Consider the following 16855-nt stretch of genomic DNA (forward strand, 5'->3'; position numbering starts at 1 on the left):
GTTGAAATCAATTGATGACAAACTTATTATACATATGGAAAATGTCGACCGACCTTTCGTCAGTCACTACAGCTCGATAATTGAATCTACAAAAACTTTTCCAATTCAACAACGACTTGCTGCATGGTGGGACGATCATCAGGTTTTCCAGCCCAGCATTTGGTAATGAAAGTTTTCAATTCTTGCGGGCAATCCGATAAGTCGTTCAGAGAGGGACGTACACCTGCATTGAGTCAAATTAAATTATAAAATTGTACACTTAATGCATTTAAATACATACCTTTCTCGATTTGAGTAACGAATTCAATTTTGTTTATTTTATCATGTTCGTAATAGGGAACCTTACGCGCCAGAACTTCCCAGATCGTAATGCCCATGCTGTACACATCACATTTGTCTGTGTAATGTTCATCATTGAACACCTGAGTGTAATCAATTGTGCATAAGTGGCAAGCTTAATCATATATGTTTATATATACCTCGGGTGCCATATATGCATAAGTGCCACTTTCTTTAGTCATGTGAGATCCCACCTGCCTTACGAAACCGAAATCACAAATTTTCAAGTTTTTTCGCTCGACGTCCAGCAGCATATTGAGGGTCTTAACATCACGATGAATGACAGATTTCTCCGAAACCGAATGTAGATAAGCCAAGCCCTAAAAATAGAACATGAAACGGTGTGCATCCGCGACGATAAGGAAAACATTCTGATTATATAAGTTGACAACTTACCTGAGCTGCTTGATGCAACAAATTAATGGCATTGGGGAATTTTAATTCTTCCTTGGTTTTATGCAGAAAGTCAAATAAGCTTCCGCCTGCAACGTACTCCATAACCAACAGAGTTTCAGTTTCCTTCAAACAAATTCCATATAATGTAACGAAGCGGGGATGGCCCTTGACCATTGTCATGTACAAGGGTTCGCGTTGCATAGGCTGCTGCTCGATATTACCCAGTAAGGTTTTGACTGCCACTTCTTTGCCATTATAGGTGCCTTTCCGCACTACTCCGAAAGTACCTTCTCCAAGTTTCTATGTAGTGTATCCGTTTTCATCATCAGTCATCAGTCAATTATTTAGTATTTATTATAAGTGCTTACCTCTCCCAACTCAATTTCGTTACTTCGAATTGCACTCATCTTGCCTTGGGTTTCAAAAACCAACTGATCGGCTGATTTCGATTTCATTGAGAGAACAACTTAAGTTCGTTAATCGTCTGCCTATATATATAAATGTATATGCATATACATCAATACATACATACATTTAATACACACATTTAATATATACATTTATTGACTTTAACTGCCTCACTAAAAGTATTTATTTCTTATCTGCTTAAACAATATGAACTTTTTGCTTTCTTCTGTGCGAAAAAGTTGCTCACATTCTAAAAATATAATGTACAATATATACATTTATTTGAACATACAATCGATTCAAGAATTCCAAGCATACCGTCGACACACTCAACCACTTGCAGGGAATTCAATGGAAATAGATCAAATTACATTAGATTCTAAAATTATGCATACTAGCGCTGACCCTTACACAGTCAGCACTTGATAAGCTAAATTTAAGAGATGAAATACGCTTGAGTCTGGGTATATGTAAGAACTCTAGCTCGGACGAATAAAGATCATTACACAACTGAACGCCTCCACAGTCAAGTGTATTCATAGCTGCTTTTCTAAAAGGATTTAACATTTGCTGCTTACTTTGTTCAAGTTAAAGCTTATTCTTTGTCCTCTCAGTAACTGTTTGCAACTTATGCAACATGTAACTTGTTGTAACTGTTGCAGTATGCTACATACACACGCCCAGACACACATATACATTCATTCAGACAATATCCTTTAAGCCGCAAGTGTCACACATTACGCATACGCAATGTTGACAAACGCCTAAGTTACTCGCGACGCTTTAAGCTATCAGTGAAGCGTTATGTTAATGCTTTAACTTTAGATATATATACATGTATAGGTAAATGTATATGAATAATAAAATTAAATACATGTGTCGTTGTCTATGATTCGGTTGCGGCATACGTGGAGTATGCTTGATGCTCTGAAACGATTTCGACGTTGATGCCGCTGTCGTGGCAGCGCGCGCAGCCCAGCTAGCTGTGTGCCATTTTTTATGGAAATAATATTCTTGTCAGGATTAAAAAGGATACGTGACCGGAAAATTAATGCAATGCACAAGCCATCCAGTTGTCTAGTTTCGCAGCACAATAAGAAAAGGCTCGCATAGCACTCTGTTTGCGTTGCAACGTGCCACTGCCACGCCCACCCAAAAAATAACTGAACTGCCAGCCGAAGGCGCAAAGGCGCCCCAGCGACTTTTGCCACAATTGTGAAACGCACCTCGCACACCGACCGCCAACGCTGCGGGGTTTGTGTTTATCTTGCGAGCTGCTGCCCCAGCCACAGGGCCACAGACCGGCGGCCCCTCTATCACAATATTATTGTCCTGTCAGGCGAGTGGCATGCCTTGCCATGCCTTGCCATGCCTTGACTATTGCACGTTGTTTTTCTAATTTTTAAAAAAGCATATTGTAATTCTCCTGTTTATCTATATATATATATATATCTATATATATATATATATATATATATATATATATATATATATATATAAGTGTGTGTTTGTATGTTTATAAATCTAACCCGCAGCTATTTGTTGTTTGTCGCTTGGTATTGTTCACAGGATTTGCGCATTTCGTTTACCTTCGAGGAGCCTGCTACTCAGCTTGGCATACGGATCCTGCCATTTGTCCTGTCATTTAATATCCTCTACGTATCCTTGGCAGAAGCTTATGCTTCTTCATCTTCTTCTTTTTTTTTTTTTTTGTATGTTTTTTCTCGCATCCTGCATCTGTTTCTGTGGCTCTTTCTCTCTCTTTTTATACCCTGATCCCATTAAAAATGGGAAATCAGGGTATAATGGTTTTGTGCAAATGTATGTAACAGGCAGAAGGAGGCGTGGCAGACCCCATAAAGTATATATATTCTTGATCAGGACGACAAGCCGAGTCGATTGAGCCCTGTCCGTCTGTCTGTCCGTCCGTCTGTCCGTCTGTCCGTCCGTCCGTCTGTCCGTCTGTCCGTCTGTCCGTATGTGTGAACGCGTGGATCTCAGCATCTATAAGAGCTAGAGACTTGAAATTTTTTTTGTAGGTCCGTGTATAGCACGCGCAGGTCAAGTTTGTTTCAAATATTCGATAACTATTCGCATTTAATTGTTATCGAATAAAAACATTATTGAAATGCAGTAAATAAATTATATCTCAAACGTCTTAAGAGCTAGAGCCTCCAAATTTTGTATTTAGTCTTATGTATATTTTATGCAATTTTGATTTTTGTTGGATTTTGGATACCGGCTCCAAATTCCCCCAAATTCTTAGAATTTAAGTTTAGTTGGAACTAGGGCCATTATGTAAAGGCGTTTGCATCTCAACCATGCCAATAGGATATGTAGATTATATGCTGAAAATTTCATTAAAATCCATTAAGTAAAACAGAAGTTATTAAACAAAACGTTTGGCCAATTTGCAAAAGCACATGTCAGCAGCGCCACGCGCACGCATTTTTCCTATGCGTGTGCACACATACATTCAAATGCGTGTATTCTTTTCTATTCCAAGAATTGAAATTGCGATTGAATTGTGTTGAATTATTAGCTGCTACTTATGTTTAAATTTGCAACAGTTCGCGTAAGAAGGGCAGTGGTTGCGTTGGTAGAGGCGCCGCTCGTGTGCAGCTTGGTCCGGGTTCGAGGCCAGTGGATATGAAACGTTTTTTATTTTTTTTTAGTTATGAAGTGGCGGTGTTGGTAGAGTTTGTGCACGTTGCGCAAATAATCCGGGTTCGAAACCTGGTCTCGCAATGTCGATTTTTATTTGTTTTCTTTTTTTTTTTTAATACTCGATACAAACTACGGAAAATATTACAAAACTCAAAGGACTGGGATCAGGGTATCTCCTAGTCGGGCACCCCGACTAGAGCTTTCTTACTTGTTTTCTTTTGTATGTTTTGTATTTAGTTATGCGTGACATGTCCAGGATGCTGATATATGCTTTTCAATTTTTGAAACATTGTCCCTTGTTTCTATTTTATTTTGTTCCCGTGTTGCTTATCCTTCTACGTTTGTTTATTTGTTATGGCAAATACTTGATATTGGGCTTTAGACATTAAGACGTGTTTGCAATTGCAAATTGCCTGCTACATTTTTATACTTTTTTGCGAGCTTTGTTGTTTTGCTAGTAAACGCATTTGCATATTGCATTTTTACTATAAATTTGTAGTTTGGTAGCTTTAAGTGATCTCAAATACCTACAGTTGGTTGAGAACATGAAAGTATTTTATAAACTTTTTCACATTTCATAATTGAATTTTATCAATCATTTATTTACAATAGATTTTCAATATAATAAAAATATTTTCATTAATTATACTGATCAAATCAAAGTTTAATTTAAAGAAAATTCAAAAATTATATTTTAAATTATGCGATAAATGTAATAAATCAAATTATAATTATTACCTTATTGTTTACCGATTATCTATCATTTGCGTGGCAAATAATTGATCTTGTATTCTCTATTTGGCAGCTATATATATTCATATTTTTGATCGATTTATTCAAGAGACCAATTTCTGAATTATGATTTGCTGAGATTAATTTATTGATTATATCAGATCTGCAGTGAACGAAATGTTTTTGTTTTCATGCTAAGTAGATAAGGGAGCGCGAGAGAGCTAGACCGAGATAGTGAGAGAGAAATTCTACAATCTAGGCAACTAATCTAATCTTTATTACCGGCTTGTACGGTAAAAACATACCAAATGCAATCGAAATGATTTGAAAGACTTGGTCAATTTTCGTTAGATCGATTTAGTTGGAAGTTGTACTAAACGAGATGTGGCAGAAGTTAATATTTGGTCTAGTGCTGGCGGTCATTGGTGGTCAACAGTTTGGTGAGAATTGCGTCTGACATGTCTAAACACTGCGCATAAATCAATATAGAATCTTGCAGTGAACGGCCTGACCTGCTACAGCTGTAATTCGCCTGCTAGCTGTGTTAGTCCCAGCCCTCAGGTTTGCTCTGATGCAACAGCCCACGAGACCACCGTCTGGCTGAATACCATTCACAAATTTGTGCCCGTCGTCGGCAGCAGCAACAGCTTCTCGTGCATGAACCTCACATATTACTTTGAAAACAGTAAGTTCTCACTTGATGCAAGTTTGATTGCTATAACTGTTTCTATTTGCAATTCGCAGACAGGTCCAAGATCCATGAATATCTGGGCTGTCATCACCCCGACATCCCTGTTTGTATTCTACCATTAAACGCATCTAACAGCGACTCCTGGAAGAAAGGCTGCCTCAGCTGCGAGGCGGACAAATGCAATCGCAATCCGGCGGCCACTTCTAGCCAGAGTCTCTACAGCATTATGATCACAGCTATGGCCTTGATCGTAGCTAAATTTGCCTTCTAGAAACAAAACAAAACAAAATATTTGTAAATCGAATCCAAATATAAAGAATGCACAACGCTAGAGTCGGGAATGCCCGACTAGCAGATACCCTGAACTCTGAACTCTATTCCAATAATGCTACGCTTCTTTTGGGGGGATGTCACAAATCCAAAATATGCAAAGCTTGCTACTAGCAAACTAGCTATGTTTGAAAGAGCAATCTAAATAACGATTTTTATCGATAATAGGGATACTTGGTCTGCGTATGGTATGCAGGAACAAACATTTAATATTTCTATAGATTTACGAGATGGCAGACGGACAGGACTAAATTGACTTGGCTTGTCGTCCTGATCTAGAATTCATATACTTGATGGGGTCTGTCACGCCTTCTTTTACCTGTTACAAACAGCACACACATCAGTAATTGAGGTTGGCCTTCTCTGCAGAATAAGAGCGATATTTAGAGGCGTGGCATATGGTTTCTTATTAGTTGATTTTGTTTAGATCTCGTACAGAATTGACTTTGACAACTTTGCTTTCAACTAAATTCGAAGCTATTGAAGTCAGTAAAATATTAATGAATAACGGGTTATTTTTCCAAATAAGAAATATAATGGAATCGCTCAATATCGGAAGTCTATATGTTTGAGCTACACAAAACAAATTATTGGAGCACGCCTAAACTTGACGGTTTCGCGTTGGGTAAATTATGTCATTTATTGAGAATGATTGTGATTTGCCCGATACACATAAATCTTGCATTATTCATAAAGCAACCCGAAAAACCCGATAATATGGCTTGGTTTCCTTATGAACAACTTTTTATCAGTGTGCAATGTCTCACTATTTATTTTATTTTTTATTTTTTAACGATATTAAATATGAGCTTTATATATATATATATATATATATATATATATATAGATATATATATAGATATATAGATATATATATATATATATATATATATATATATATAGATATATATATATATATATATATATATATATATTTATTTATATATATATATATATATATATATATTTATTTATATATATATATATATATATATACCAGTATGTAATTAAGGCCACATGGAAGGCCGTTTGTGTATATATGCTTATCTGTATATATATGCTTGTCTTTGATAAGCGGACATCCCCTTTAAGTTGAGTCAAAGCCCTGAAAAAATAAAATAAAAATACTTATTTACTATCTTATTTATCGGCCGACTGAATATTTAACTATTTGATGTTCAAGCAGCTGAGTTGATGAACAGTTCGATTAGTTAGCCGCTGACAGTAACATGTGGATGAAGTGTATTCTTGCTCTGGTGGTTGCGGCCCTTGTGGGCCAGCAGATTGGTGAGAACTAATCAAAGATGACGCGCGTCTTCAGTCAGTGATATAATTTTTTTCCATATCCCAGCTGCAGTTGAGGGTCTGTCGTGCTATACCTGCAACTCGCCGAGCTCCTGTCGCTATCCCAGCTCACAGTACTGCAATGTACAAACTGCCAATGCGACCAGTAGCTGGCTGAGTGCCATTCACAGCAATGTGCCTTCCATTGTGACCTATGACTATAAGTGCGTGAATCTAACCTATTTCTACGCCTCAAGTAATTAGCCAAAATGAAATTTTCTGCTTGAGCATTTTAATAATTTGCATTTCTTTCTCAGACAACGTCAAGGCCCAAGAAATTCTCGGCTGTTACTACAGCGCCATACCCGTATGTAATCTAAATCTGAACGCGACTAACGCCTATAGCTGGGCTAAATCCTGTCGCACTTGCAACTACAACAATTGTAATCACAATCCGGCGGGCACTTTTAGCAAGAGCAGCTTTACCATTATGGCTTCAGCGTTGCTGCTCATCCTGGTCAAAGTATTCGTATAAGAAATATGTTTTCATAAATACAAATTAAAAAATGCACAGCTTTGAATCTGTAGGATATAAAAGTGTTGATCAATCTATAATGGGTGGGGCAGTCAGGATCGCTCCAAGCAAGCTCTGTAATAGCGTTGCATTGCAACGCCTTGTCCCCTTGGCACAGGTCGTAGCTTCTAGCAACTCTATCCTGCATTGTGAACCCCCACAAAGAAGTCAACTTCGAGCAAACGTTATCAGTATTCCATTTGCTGCGATAACAACACGCTTGAAGACTAACAGCACCTCCACCATATTTAGTTCCCGCATAAGACAAATAAAGTTAGTGATTTACCTTCAAGGTGGACAAAAGTCTAGAAAGTACAGACTCGATTTATCGAGCTCCTACAATTCTGTTTCCATTTCCAAGTCCCTTCATTGTGAAATAGATAAAAATCCCTCCATGAATTGGTTGACATCATGAACTTAGCTTAAATATATCGTTTATAATGAAGTGTTTGATGAGTTGATTTTGATTAAGATTCTAAACTAACTTAGTCAATGGATCGGCAGTCTAGCCATAGCCGATGCGACCAGAGACTTGCTAATTACCATGCACAGAAATGTGCCCTAACTAGCCGACTACAAGTGCATGAATATGACCAAAAGTTAATTTGGTTGAACTGTTCTAGAAAAATAAAAAATAAAACCGAATGAAGTAATCGATTCTTATAGATAGTAAGGAAATGGCATGCGTTATCATGGCATAAAAAACTTTTTGAATCGTTTTTATCAAATTTTAAATTTAAAAGTTTATTATATTAGCCTTTTTTATCAAATTAAGTTCTGGCTATTAGTGTTATTGGCTTTGATTGAGTCACAAACTATCTACGAAATTGAATGAGTAACTTCTTTGTTTTAGTTTAATAAGAGTACATTTACATAGCTTCTTTTATATAGACAACATCGGTAGTCCAAGATAATACACTAAAGGAAAAAGATAAAGTTGTTGAGAAAGTCAGGAGTCTGATGATGAGTTGAGCTTGAAAAGAAAAGAAAGTTATTGAATGGATTTGCAGAAGCGAAAAGCGATCAATTTGTTATCTTCTTAACTGCTTTTGCTTCTTGACATAGGTTGATAGTGAAACTATTTGCAATGCTTTAAGTCAGCCGTAACCGACTCAATAAAGAACTTTCTCTTAGGTGAAAAAAAATTGATTCAACATGGACTACAATAAAATTGCTTATCTTCGCATGAGTCGACTTTTTGAAAGTTCTCTTAAGCTTTTATTATTCATAGCAGCTAATCAGAGCAGCTTATATATGGCGTAGTTGTTTAAATATTCAGAATGAAGAATTTATTTTGTATGAGTATGAGAATTAGCTCTATTTCTGTGCAGTTGAATGGGAGAAGATCGCTTGTCAATATAAATCGAAGAACTTGCCAATTGCAATTATATCTGTGGCTATGATCTATTGCTAAAAGGAGAGTTATTTAATAATTATTAACGATTTCTAGACAAATACAGTTTGAATCATCACAGCCAGAAAAGAAGTCGTGGGCGACTCATTAAACTAGCTTAGCCTTTTCATCTAGATATTCGACTGTCTCCCTGTCCACTTGGTAACACTTGGCTCTGTGTTCGAATCAACAGTCAGCAAGAAGGAAAAGAGGAGAAACACAAGCAAAAATGGTAAAGAAAAATGCAAGGTATTCTGCATGGTTACTTGGCTAATCCAGAAAGAGTAACTATTATATTTCATATATGTTAGCAAACCTCTTTTCAAAATTAAAAAAGTAATTCTGATTAATTCAGATTACCTGCAGGACTTATATAAATGTTATAAGTCACCGAATCATTAGCTTGCATAATTAGCTATCCAAAAACTTTTCCAATTCAACAACGACTTGCTGCATGGTGGGACGATCATCAGGTTTTCCAGCCCAGCATTTGGTAATGAAAGTTTTCAATTCTTGCGGGCAATCCGATAAGTCGTTCAGAGAGGGACGTACACCTGCATTGAGTCAAATTAAATTATAAAATTGTACACTTAATGCATTTAAATACATACCTTTCTCGATTTGAGTAACGAATTCAATTTTGTTTATTTTATCATGTTCGTAATAGGGAACCTTACGCGCCAGAACTTCCCAGATCGTAATGCCCATGCTGTACACATCACATTTGTCTGTGTAATGTTCATCATTGAACACCTGAGTGTAATCAACTGTGCATAAGTGGCAAGCTTAATCATAGATGTTTATATATACCTCGGGTGCCATATATATATAAGTGCCACTTTCTTTAGTCATGTGAGATCCCACCTGCCTTACGAAACCGAAATCACATATTTTCAAGTTTTTTCGCTCGACGTCCAGCAGCATATTGAGGGTCTTAACATCACGATGAATGACAGATTTCTCCGAAACCGAATGTAGATAAGCCAAGCCCTAAAAATAGAACATGAAACGGTGTGCATCCGCGACGATAAGGAAAACATTCTGATTATATAAGTTGACAACTTACCTGAGCTGCTTGATGCAACAAATTAATGGCATTGGGGAATTTTAATTCTTCCTTGGTTTTATGCAGAAAGTCAAATAAGCTTCCGCCTGCAACGTACTCCATAACCAACAGAGTTTCAGTTTCCTTCAAACAAATTCCATATAATGTAACGAAGCGGGGATGGCCCTTGACCATTGTCATGTACAAGGGTTCGCGTTGCATATGCTGCTGCTCGATATTACCCAGTAAGGTTTTGACTGCCACTTCTTTGCCATTATAGGTGCCTTTCCGCACTACTCCGAAAGTACCTTCTCCAAGTTTCTATGTAGTGTATCCGTTTTCATCATCAGTCATCAGTCAATTATTTAGTATTTATTATAAGTGCTTACCTCTCCCAACTCAATTTCGTTACTTCGAATTGCACTCATCTTGCCTTGGGTTTCAAAAACCAACTGATCGGCTGTGTACATATGTACATAGATAAGGTAAAATAAGCAAAAATGGGAGCTTTCAGTTGCATATATTGATAAGCGATCTGCTAAAAAGTTCGTGTGAAATAGAACAAAATCAAATTTTCATTATTTCAGTTCAATGATTTTGAATTGTGTTTGTGATTTGAAATAACAAAAGATTTTCAAATTAATATTTAATATCTGAAGGTATTTATTAATTTAAATAAATGCTAAATAGGGAAAAATATTCTGATGTAATAATTTAAGCTCTTCTTGAAATTATGTAATTGTCCAAAATTATGCAAAGCTTCGAAAGATTTGTTGTTTTGTTTTTGAAAACATGTGTTCAAATATGTTATATAATCTGAATTCTCAATAAAACTTCTCGCTTCAAACGTTCTCTTCGTTCTTATAAAAATATAATTTTTTTCATTACTGTTATATAAGTTTCTTAACATAAATTTAAATATTTAAAAAAATAATTTGAATAATTGATTTAAGCATGAAAAATTTTTTGAACAATTAAGATTAAGATAAAAAAAGATATATATTTATAATTTTTTTTTTAACCTTAAATTCATTGAAAGCGCGATGGTAGAATAATGTTTTACACGACTTGAACTAGTTTTGTTATAAGTGTGTGATTCCGGTACAATCTCTTGCGTTTCGTGAAGATAAGCCAACACAGAGAGTGAGCGAATAGCTGAATATAAGCCAACTTTGAGAGTGAGCTAATAACCGAATATAAAACGTTAATGTGATAGAGCAAGCAATTCAGTAGAGACTCAATAGATGAGAAAAGCACTTCGCAAAATATCAAAATGATGTCGAAAAGCTTGTGTTTCAGTCTGCTGATTGCTGTTGTCTGTGTGCAGTTGGGTGAGTTGACTTGATTGGGGCGGTAGACGTATTAATGACACCTATTTAAATCGTAGCCAACTCCTTGACTTGTTACACATGCATAAATGCAAATGATTGCAAGAGTGCGAGAAAAACGACCTGCACCAATGACGCAGCCAATGAGACGAGTTATTATTTGGGCGTTTACCACCAGAATGTGCGGAATCTAAGCAGCTATAGATTCGATTGCATGGCCCTTAAGTACACATTCCCGAATAGTAAGTAGTTATGATAGTTAACTGTCAATACTTGTAATATGATATCGTTATGCATTTGTTTAGACAATTCAATTACGCATCAGCTGCATGGCTGCATTCATCCCGATGTGAACGCTTGTAATTTGGTCCTTAAGCCAGAATTTTCCAGCTGGAGAAAGGCGAAGTGCACTGTCTGCTCCGGGGATAAGTGCAACAAGAATCCAGCTGGCAAAATGAGCAGCAGCCACTACACAATAGTGGCCACTGTCTTGGCCCTAACGCTGGCCAAGATCTATGCCTAGAATACAGGTGTGAATGCCGATCAACGAAACCGTTAACATTTTCATGGATATTGCCTAACCAATCGTCTGGCTTATCACATTTCTTGACTTTGCGATAAGATTATTAATTCGAACCGAATAAAATTCTTACTATTTCGCATTTGTGACTCAGCTGGGCTATCAATGTTTTGGCCAAAGCGTTTTCTCTTAAGAACCAAATGCCCGGAATTAAATAGGTAAAATATGAAATGAATAAATTTACTGCATGACAACAGCAAATGGTTTTCGTTAACAATAAATGAAAGACTTAAAAACAATATACAAATGTGTATAAATATATATTTAAACAAAACGTTTCATTATCTTGATATATATATTAAATAATAAACAAATAATAAACTTAATTATGCTGTAAGTCCTCAAGCAGATTAAATAATTGCCTTCTCATATCTCTGATGAATTTCTTTAACTTCTGATCTTCTTTGGCTGAATTAACGAAATGATTGTAAATACTTTGCTAGCCTTTCAGCTCTATGTGCACTTACCAGCAAGCAAACAAATAACTTGTAATAAAATCAATAGATATATCAAAAATTCTTTAGACATGTTGCACTTCGAAGTTTTTAACGACAACTGATTGAAATCAAAAAGTTGGCTGCGTTTGTTTATCCAGTTTGTATACATTTATTCAGGTAATAGAAGTCTGTACACAGATACTTTTTCATAAATACAATCGAATGATTATATCGAAAAAAAAAAAATAGTTATAGATATTTAATATATACAGTACATAATAATAACGACTAAGAAAAGTCAAGTCGTCAGTGCCCGACTAGCAGATACCGCGACCTCTGCGCAGAGCTGCATGAGTAAGATGCTAAGTTATAAACTGAGGTAGGTGTGCTCTATTTGGAATGGCTAAAAATAAGGCAATCTGAATATTGAATATCATATATCTGCTGCGATTTTAAGTATTTGCTCTTCTATACTTATTTACCGCTTCCAATAGATAATTTGAACTAAGTTGTCTGGCTGTATTCACAGACAAAATCAAGAGCACCAGGTCAAATTTCAGCTGTTTCCGTAATTTAACACAGTTGAACACACGCCCTATAAAGTTAGACTCCCTTTACCCCGAACCATTTGTGGTTTATAGAAGCAAGTGTGTGCAATAAAGATAAACTGAGGTCATTAACAGCTTTGCGATAAGATAAGAAATATTTGTTTATTTTTGTAAGTTATCTATTCTTAGTAATCAGTTTATATATGCCAAATGAAGAATATTTTGTATCAGTTGAATTGTACTGTTTATATTCATATTATATATCATTCATATTATATATATCATTCATATATCATTCATATTATATAACTGAACTTCAAGCCCGCAGATGGGTAGAGTTAAATTAGGTGTGAATCTATTTTATTTTATAAAAAATAAAAAAAACATACAATTATTATAATTAAGATAGCACACTTTATGTTTTAGTCAGATTAGTGAGATACAAAGACTTATGCTGAGCTGATCTTTATTTGAAATTCTTCTATCGAGTTGAGGTTGAGGATGAAACAGTCTATATTGAATAAGTTGACCTGCTCTTTGACTTTTTAATATTGTTGAAGATAGTATACAGTTTAAACTAAATATGTCTACAAATTGTGTTCTTTAATAATTACTAATTTATTTAATTTTTTCTTTAGCCAATATCTTATCTTAAAACCATCGACAAAAAAAATTGAAATTCAATTAAATTATTTCATTTGAAGCAAAGTCAACGTTCTGAGTTGCATGTGCATGAAATCACTAAATCACATTTCTGACAACTACAAAATTGATTTAATAACAGCCAATATACATGCATACATACACACATACATAACACTCGCTGGACACCCCCAAATGCCCACCCCAACTATTGCATGCAGTTATATAAATTCGTCAGCTTTCCATAACAAAACTTAGTTGTAGAGCACATTGCCTGCCAAAAAGAAGCAAACAATTGATTCGAAAAACCAATCAGTCAACATGGTTACCTTTTGGAAACACGGGCAATCTGCCACATAACGCTGACCATATTGGGGTCGATGTTACCCTAAAACCCGGCTTCCCCGAACTCTCAGCAAATGCAACATTTTGTGCCAAAAAAACGAAAACAACAATACAAAAATTAATTGATGACGCACCTACACCTACACACACACACACACACATGACGCGCCGACACTAATTGGCAGTAACAACAGCAGCAACAACAACGACGACGTCTGTTATGTGGGTCCATGAAGTCGATTTGATAACAACAGTCAGAGGGAAAAATCCATGGGTTATGAAACATGGCTTAGGGTAGGGGTGACGATGGCTGGACCGGGGATGGGCGTGACATCTGGGCAGTCGAAATCGATGCAGACATAGACGAACGGCAATCAATCAATTAAATGCCTCAATGCAATAGCAACGCAAGCAGCAGCAACAACGGACCAAAAGTGTTGCCGACCTCTGGGCGAAAGATGCAACAATTTTTAAAGATTTATCTATGTTGCGTTTATTAAGACTGAGTTGATACACAAATACCACAGATAATTAATTGAAGCATGCATTTGATAAGTAGTCAAGACTGAAATGGAAGAGTCAAGTCCAGTCCAGGTGAGGCAAGTCCAATCGAGAAGAGTCGTGTCGAGTCAAGTCGGTGACATTTATATGATATACACTTTATATATATATATATGGAATTCAGAAGTGCCTTTATATATCAGTTGCGGCTCTTTATAGATGAATTCAAGAGTTGTCAAAGTTACTTTAATAATATAGATTTAGGTTCACGTACTATGTTAGTGCAGGAATGCGCGTCTTATTGCACTGGAAGCTCCGAGTAGTCAGTGCCTTGAAATCAATAAATTTTATTTCTGACTTTTCATTTAGTACACATTATCTGAGAATATAATGAGAACTTGAAAAATAATAATGAAAATAAATTTTTGTGCCTTAAAAAACATAATTCTTGGAGTTCAAGAGACTACTGCATGCCCTTGAAGAAAGTTTTAAAGCCACTCAGTAGTGGATATATGCAAAATGAGCTACAACTGTTTGTTAATTTTTAATCTTCGGTATTAGAATAAAGACATTAGATGCCTAATCATAGAATTAATTAAGAATTCTCTCTCCCTCTCTACAATGTCAACATTTATATATAGGCTTCAGAGACAAAAACTTTCAGCAGAGATCTCTGATGTATCTAGTTCTAATCCAGTTTAACAGTATGTAAAATAAATATATATAAATATATATATATATTATATATATTTATATATATATATATATATATATATATATATATATATATATTATAAATGCCATATACATATTAAAATTTATATTTAATAGGTGTATAAAAAATGGTTTATCAAATTCAGCTTGAATCCCTTTGACAGATCAATTAAACTTTCTAACGACACTTATTCAATATTCGCTTCGTTTTAATCCCACATAATGAATATATGATTTTCGCACTTTAACAACTGCTAGACAAACCACAAAGCAATATTTATTTATTTATTTTTATTTTTTTTTGTGATTTTTATGAGTTTGTGACAAATTAACAATTAAATCAATATTTAATGTATGCAATGTCAGACCCGTTGCCTACCCAATGCCCAAGCTCATTATCAATTAAGCGCCCATTTACCAAAGAGAACATTTTTCTCGCAGCTGTCAGGCTTTCAGTGTCAAATTACGTTAATAACATGAACAGGGAAAAACCAACGCGGCGTATACTGAATAAAAATAGTCTGAAGTAGGCCATAAGAGTGGGCAATGCTCTGTGTGCGGTGTTCAGCGTCATCTGAATTAACCACGAATTACAAATCAATTCAAATGCGCGTTTCGTGGCTGAAACTTTTTGGCCACAATGAAAATTGAAAAGCGGCGCATTTTTCATCTTTCCTTTTTGTTTTTGTATTTTTTGCCAGCTGGTCCTTTAGAGAAAAGTTTTAATTCAATTCTTGTCAGGCGTGTCAATGCTATAGCCGGTCGTAGTTGTTACTTGGGTTTCCTCGAAATCTGAAGTTTTCCTTTTCCAGGCATTTGGCCTGTCCGTGCTAACCATCGTGCTAATGGAAATTGTGCTTTAACTATCTATCTATCTGTATAAACATATTTAACGCTGTGGAGTCAGCGTATCTGCATCTTTGTCTACGCTTTTGTTGTTGTTGTTGTTTTTTTTCTCTACTTTTTTAAAACATGCAAAATCACGTCTATGGATCTTAATAACTTTTCGTGCTTGGGCAAACAATGCGAACGTGAAAGTTGAATTGGTTTTCCCAGTTAACGTGTTGTGCTGTGGCCAAGTTTTCGCTGAATATTGTTTTGGCTGCCAGATTGAAGCAGCTAGATAGAGATAGTTAGAGCTGCGCTCAATATGCATAAGCTGCAGGTACATATTGCAGCCAAAGTCAAGAGTTTACTTTGTTTAAGATGCCTTCATAAATTGTATATAAACTTGCTCTTGGCCACGATAACAGAAATTGCGTTTGCTTGTTGTGGCGATTTTTGATTCCAGCTGAAATAATTTTTACAATTATTTAATATAATTTTTGTTTTAAAATAAAATCATCGAGGACAGACTTCAAATTTTGTAAGTAAATTATTGAAACCAAAGTGAAATTATTCCTCAGCTCCTTGTTCATCCTACTGTGCGCCTAGGACAGTTCTTTGACATCGAAACTGAAAATAGAAATTTAGAGTTGAAATCTGATTTTTCGTTTTTAATGGCTGAGTTAAATATTGCAACAGTTCGGAAAGGCCTTAATATTTAATGTTAATGAATCACAATCTGTAAGCAGTCAGGCTTGAGCTGGCTTCTTGATATTTCAGGCGATAAAGTATATATGTTTTCTTACCAGAAGGGCGATCTGAGTCGATCTATCCTTGTGCGTTTGTATATCCGTGCGTCTATTCGTATATAAGAAAGCGTCGATCTCAGCGGCTATCAGAGTTTGAAATCTATATCTTTTTATATGTCCCAGTTCAAGTTTATTTCGACTGTAGTCCACTGTAGTTCACTGTAGTCCACTGTAGTCCACTGTAGTCCACTGTAGTCCACTGTAGTCCACTGTAGTCCACTGTAGTCCATTGTAGCCATGAAGATTACCATTACCATCACTAATGTT

The 16855-nt window shown here is 35.7% G+C and overlaps 4 protein-coding genes and 1 long non-coding RNA gene across 5 annotated transcripts; 3 read left to right on the forward strand and 2 right to left on the reverse strand.

Annotated features, from left to right (window-relative positions):
* Window positions 1-39: 39 nt before the first annotated feature.
* Window positions 40-1184, reverse strand: LOC111593773 (mitogen-activated protein kinase kinase kinase 7-like). Its single transcript, XM_023306792.2, has 5 exons — window positions 1104-1184; window positions 736-1035; window positions 480-659; window positions 281-422; window positions 40-223 (listed from the first exon to the last, which is right to left on the reverse strand). The coding sequence occupies exons 1-5, from the start codon at window positions 1140-1142 to the stop codon at window positions 87-89; spliced, it is 798 nt and encodes a 265-aa protein (XP_023162560.2). The 5' UTR covers window positions 1143-1184; the 3' UTR covers window positions 40-86.
* A 3699-nt stretch (window positions 1185-4883) lies between these two features.
* On the forward strand, window positions 4884-5592 carry LOC111593775. The gene is made up of 3 exons (XM_023306794.2): window positions 4884-4982; window positions 5042-5227; window positions 5287-5592. Exons 1-3 carry the CDS (start codon window positions 4925-4927, stop codon window positions 5502-5504), a joined length of 462 nt encoding a protein of 153 aa, XP_023162562.2. The 5' UTR covers window positions 4884-4924; the 3' UTR covers window positions 5505-5592.
* Window positions 5593-6590: 998 nt separating this feature from the next.
* LOC111593778 lies at window positions 6591-9265 on the reverse strand. Its single transcript, XR_002751068.1, has 3 exons — window positions 9175-9265; window positions 8295-8394; window positions 6591-6668 (listed from the first exon to the last, which is right to left on the reverse strand). It is a non-coding gene; the product is annotated as an uncharacterized LOC111593778 (long non-coding RNA).
* LOC111593774 lies at window positions 6756-7444 on the forward strand. Its single transcript, XM_023306793.2, has 3 exons — window positions 6756-6850; window positions 6915-7103; window positions 7165-7444. The coding sequence occupies exons 1-3, from the start codon at window positions 6793-6795 to the stop codon at window positions 7380-7382; spliced, it is 465 nt and encodes a 154-aa protein (XP_023162561.1). The 5' UTR covers window positions 6756-6792; the 3' UTR covers window positions 7383-7444.
* Window positions 9266-11095: 1830 nt separating the features above from the next.
* Window positions 11096-12010, forward strand: LOC111593777. Its single transcript, XM_023306795.2, has 3 exons — window positions 11096-11190; window positions 11247-11429; window positions 11493-12010. The coding sequence occupies exons 1-3, from the start codon at window positions 11133-11135 to the stop codon at window positions 11708-11710; spliced, it is 459 nt and encodes a 152-aa protein (XP_023162563.1). The 5' UTR covers window positions 11096-11132; the 3' UTR covers window positions 11711-12010.
* Window positions 12011-16855: the final 4845 nt, after the last annotated feature.

This window comes from Drosophila hydei, unplaced genomic scaffold (assembly GCF_003285905.1).
Source record: "Drosophila hydei strain 15085-1641.00,03,60 unplaced genomic scaffold, DhydRS2 tig00000364-arrow-arrow-pilon, whole genome shotgun sequence".
Lineage (NCBI taxonomy): Eukaryota > Metazoa > Arthropoda > Insecta > Diptera > Drosophilidae > Drosophila > Drosophila hydei.

Excerpts from the sequence above, each read along its gene's own strand:
- LOC111593773 (XM_023306792.2), bottom strand. The coding sequence starts at position 1,142 with ATGAGTGCAATTCGAAGTAACGAAATTGAGTTGGGAGAG. Across the intron at positions 1,036-1,103 it reads ACGAAATTGAGTTGGGAGAG|AAACTTGGAGAAGGTACTTT; the intron begins GTAAGCACTTAT and ends TACACTACATAG. Across the intron at positions 660-735 it reads TGTTGCATCAAGCAGCTCAG|GGCTTGGCTTATCTACATTC; the intron begins GTAAGTTGTCAA and ends TTCTATTTTTAG.
- LOC111593774 (XM_023306793.2), top strand. The coding sequence starts at position 6,793 with ATGTGGATGAAGTGTATTCTTGCTCTGGTGGTTGCGGCCCTTGTGGGC. Across the intron at positions 6,851-6,914 it reads CCTTGTGGGCCAGCAGATTG|CTGCAGTTGAGGGTCTGTCG; the intron begins GTGAGAACTAAT and ends TCCATATCCCAG. Across the intron at positions 7,104-7,164 it reads AACCTATTTCTACGCCTCAA|ACAACGTCAAGGCCCAAGAA; the intron begins GTAATTAGCCAA and ends TTTCTTTCTCAG.
- LOC111593775 (XM_023306794.2), top strand. The coding sequence starts at position 4,925 with ATGTGGCAGAAGTTAATATTTGGTCTAGTGCTGGCGGTCATTGGTGGT. Across the intron at positions 4,983-5,041 it reads CATTGGTGGTCAACAGTTTG|TGAACGGCCTGACCTGCTAC; the intron begins GTGAGAATTGCG and ends AGAATCTTGCAG. Across the intron at positions 5,228-5,286 it reads CACATATTACTTTGAAAACA|ACAGGTCCAAGATCCATGAA; the intron begins GTAAGTTCTCAC and ends TGCAATTCGCAG.
- LOC111593777 (XM_023306795.2), top strand. The coding sequence starts at position 11,133 with ATGATGTCGAAAAGCTTGTGTTTCAGTCTGCTGATTGCTGTTGTCTGT. Across the intron at positions 11,191-11,246 it reads TGTTGTCTGTGTGCAGTTGG|CCAACTCCTTGACTTGTTAC; the intron begins GTGAGTTGACTT and ends TTTAAATCGTAG. Across the intron at positions 11,430-11,492 it reads TAAGTACACATTCCCGAATA|ACAATTCAATTACGCATCAG; the intron begins GTAAGTAGTTAT and ends GCATTTGTTTAG.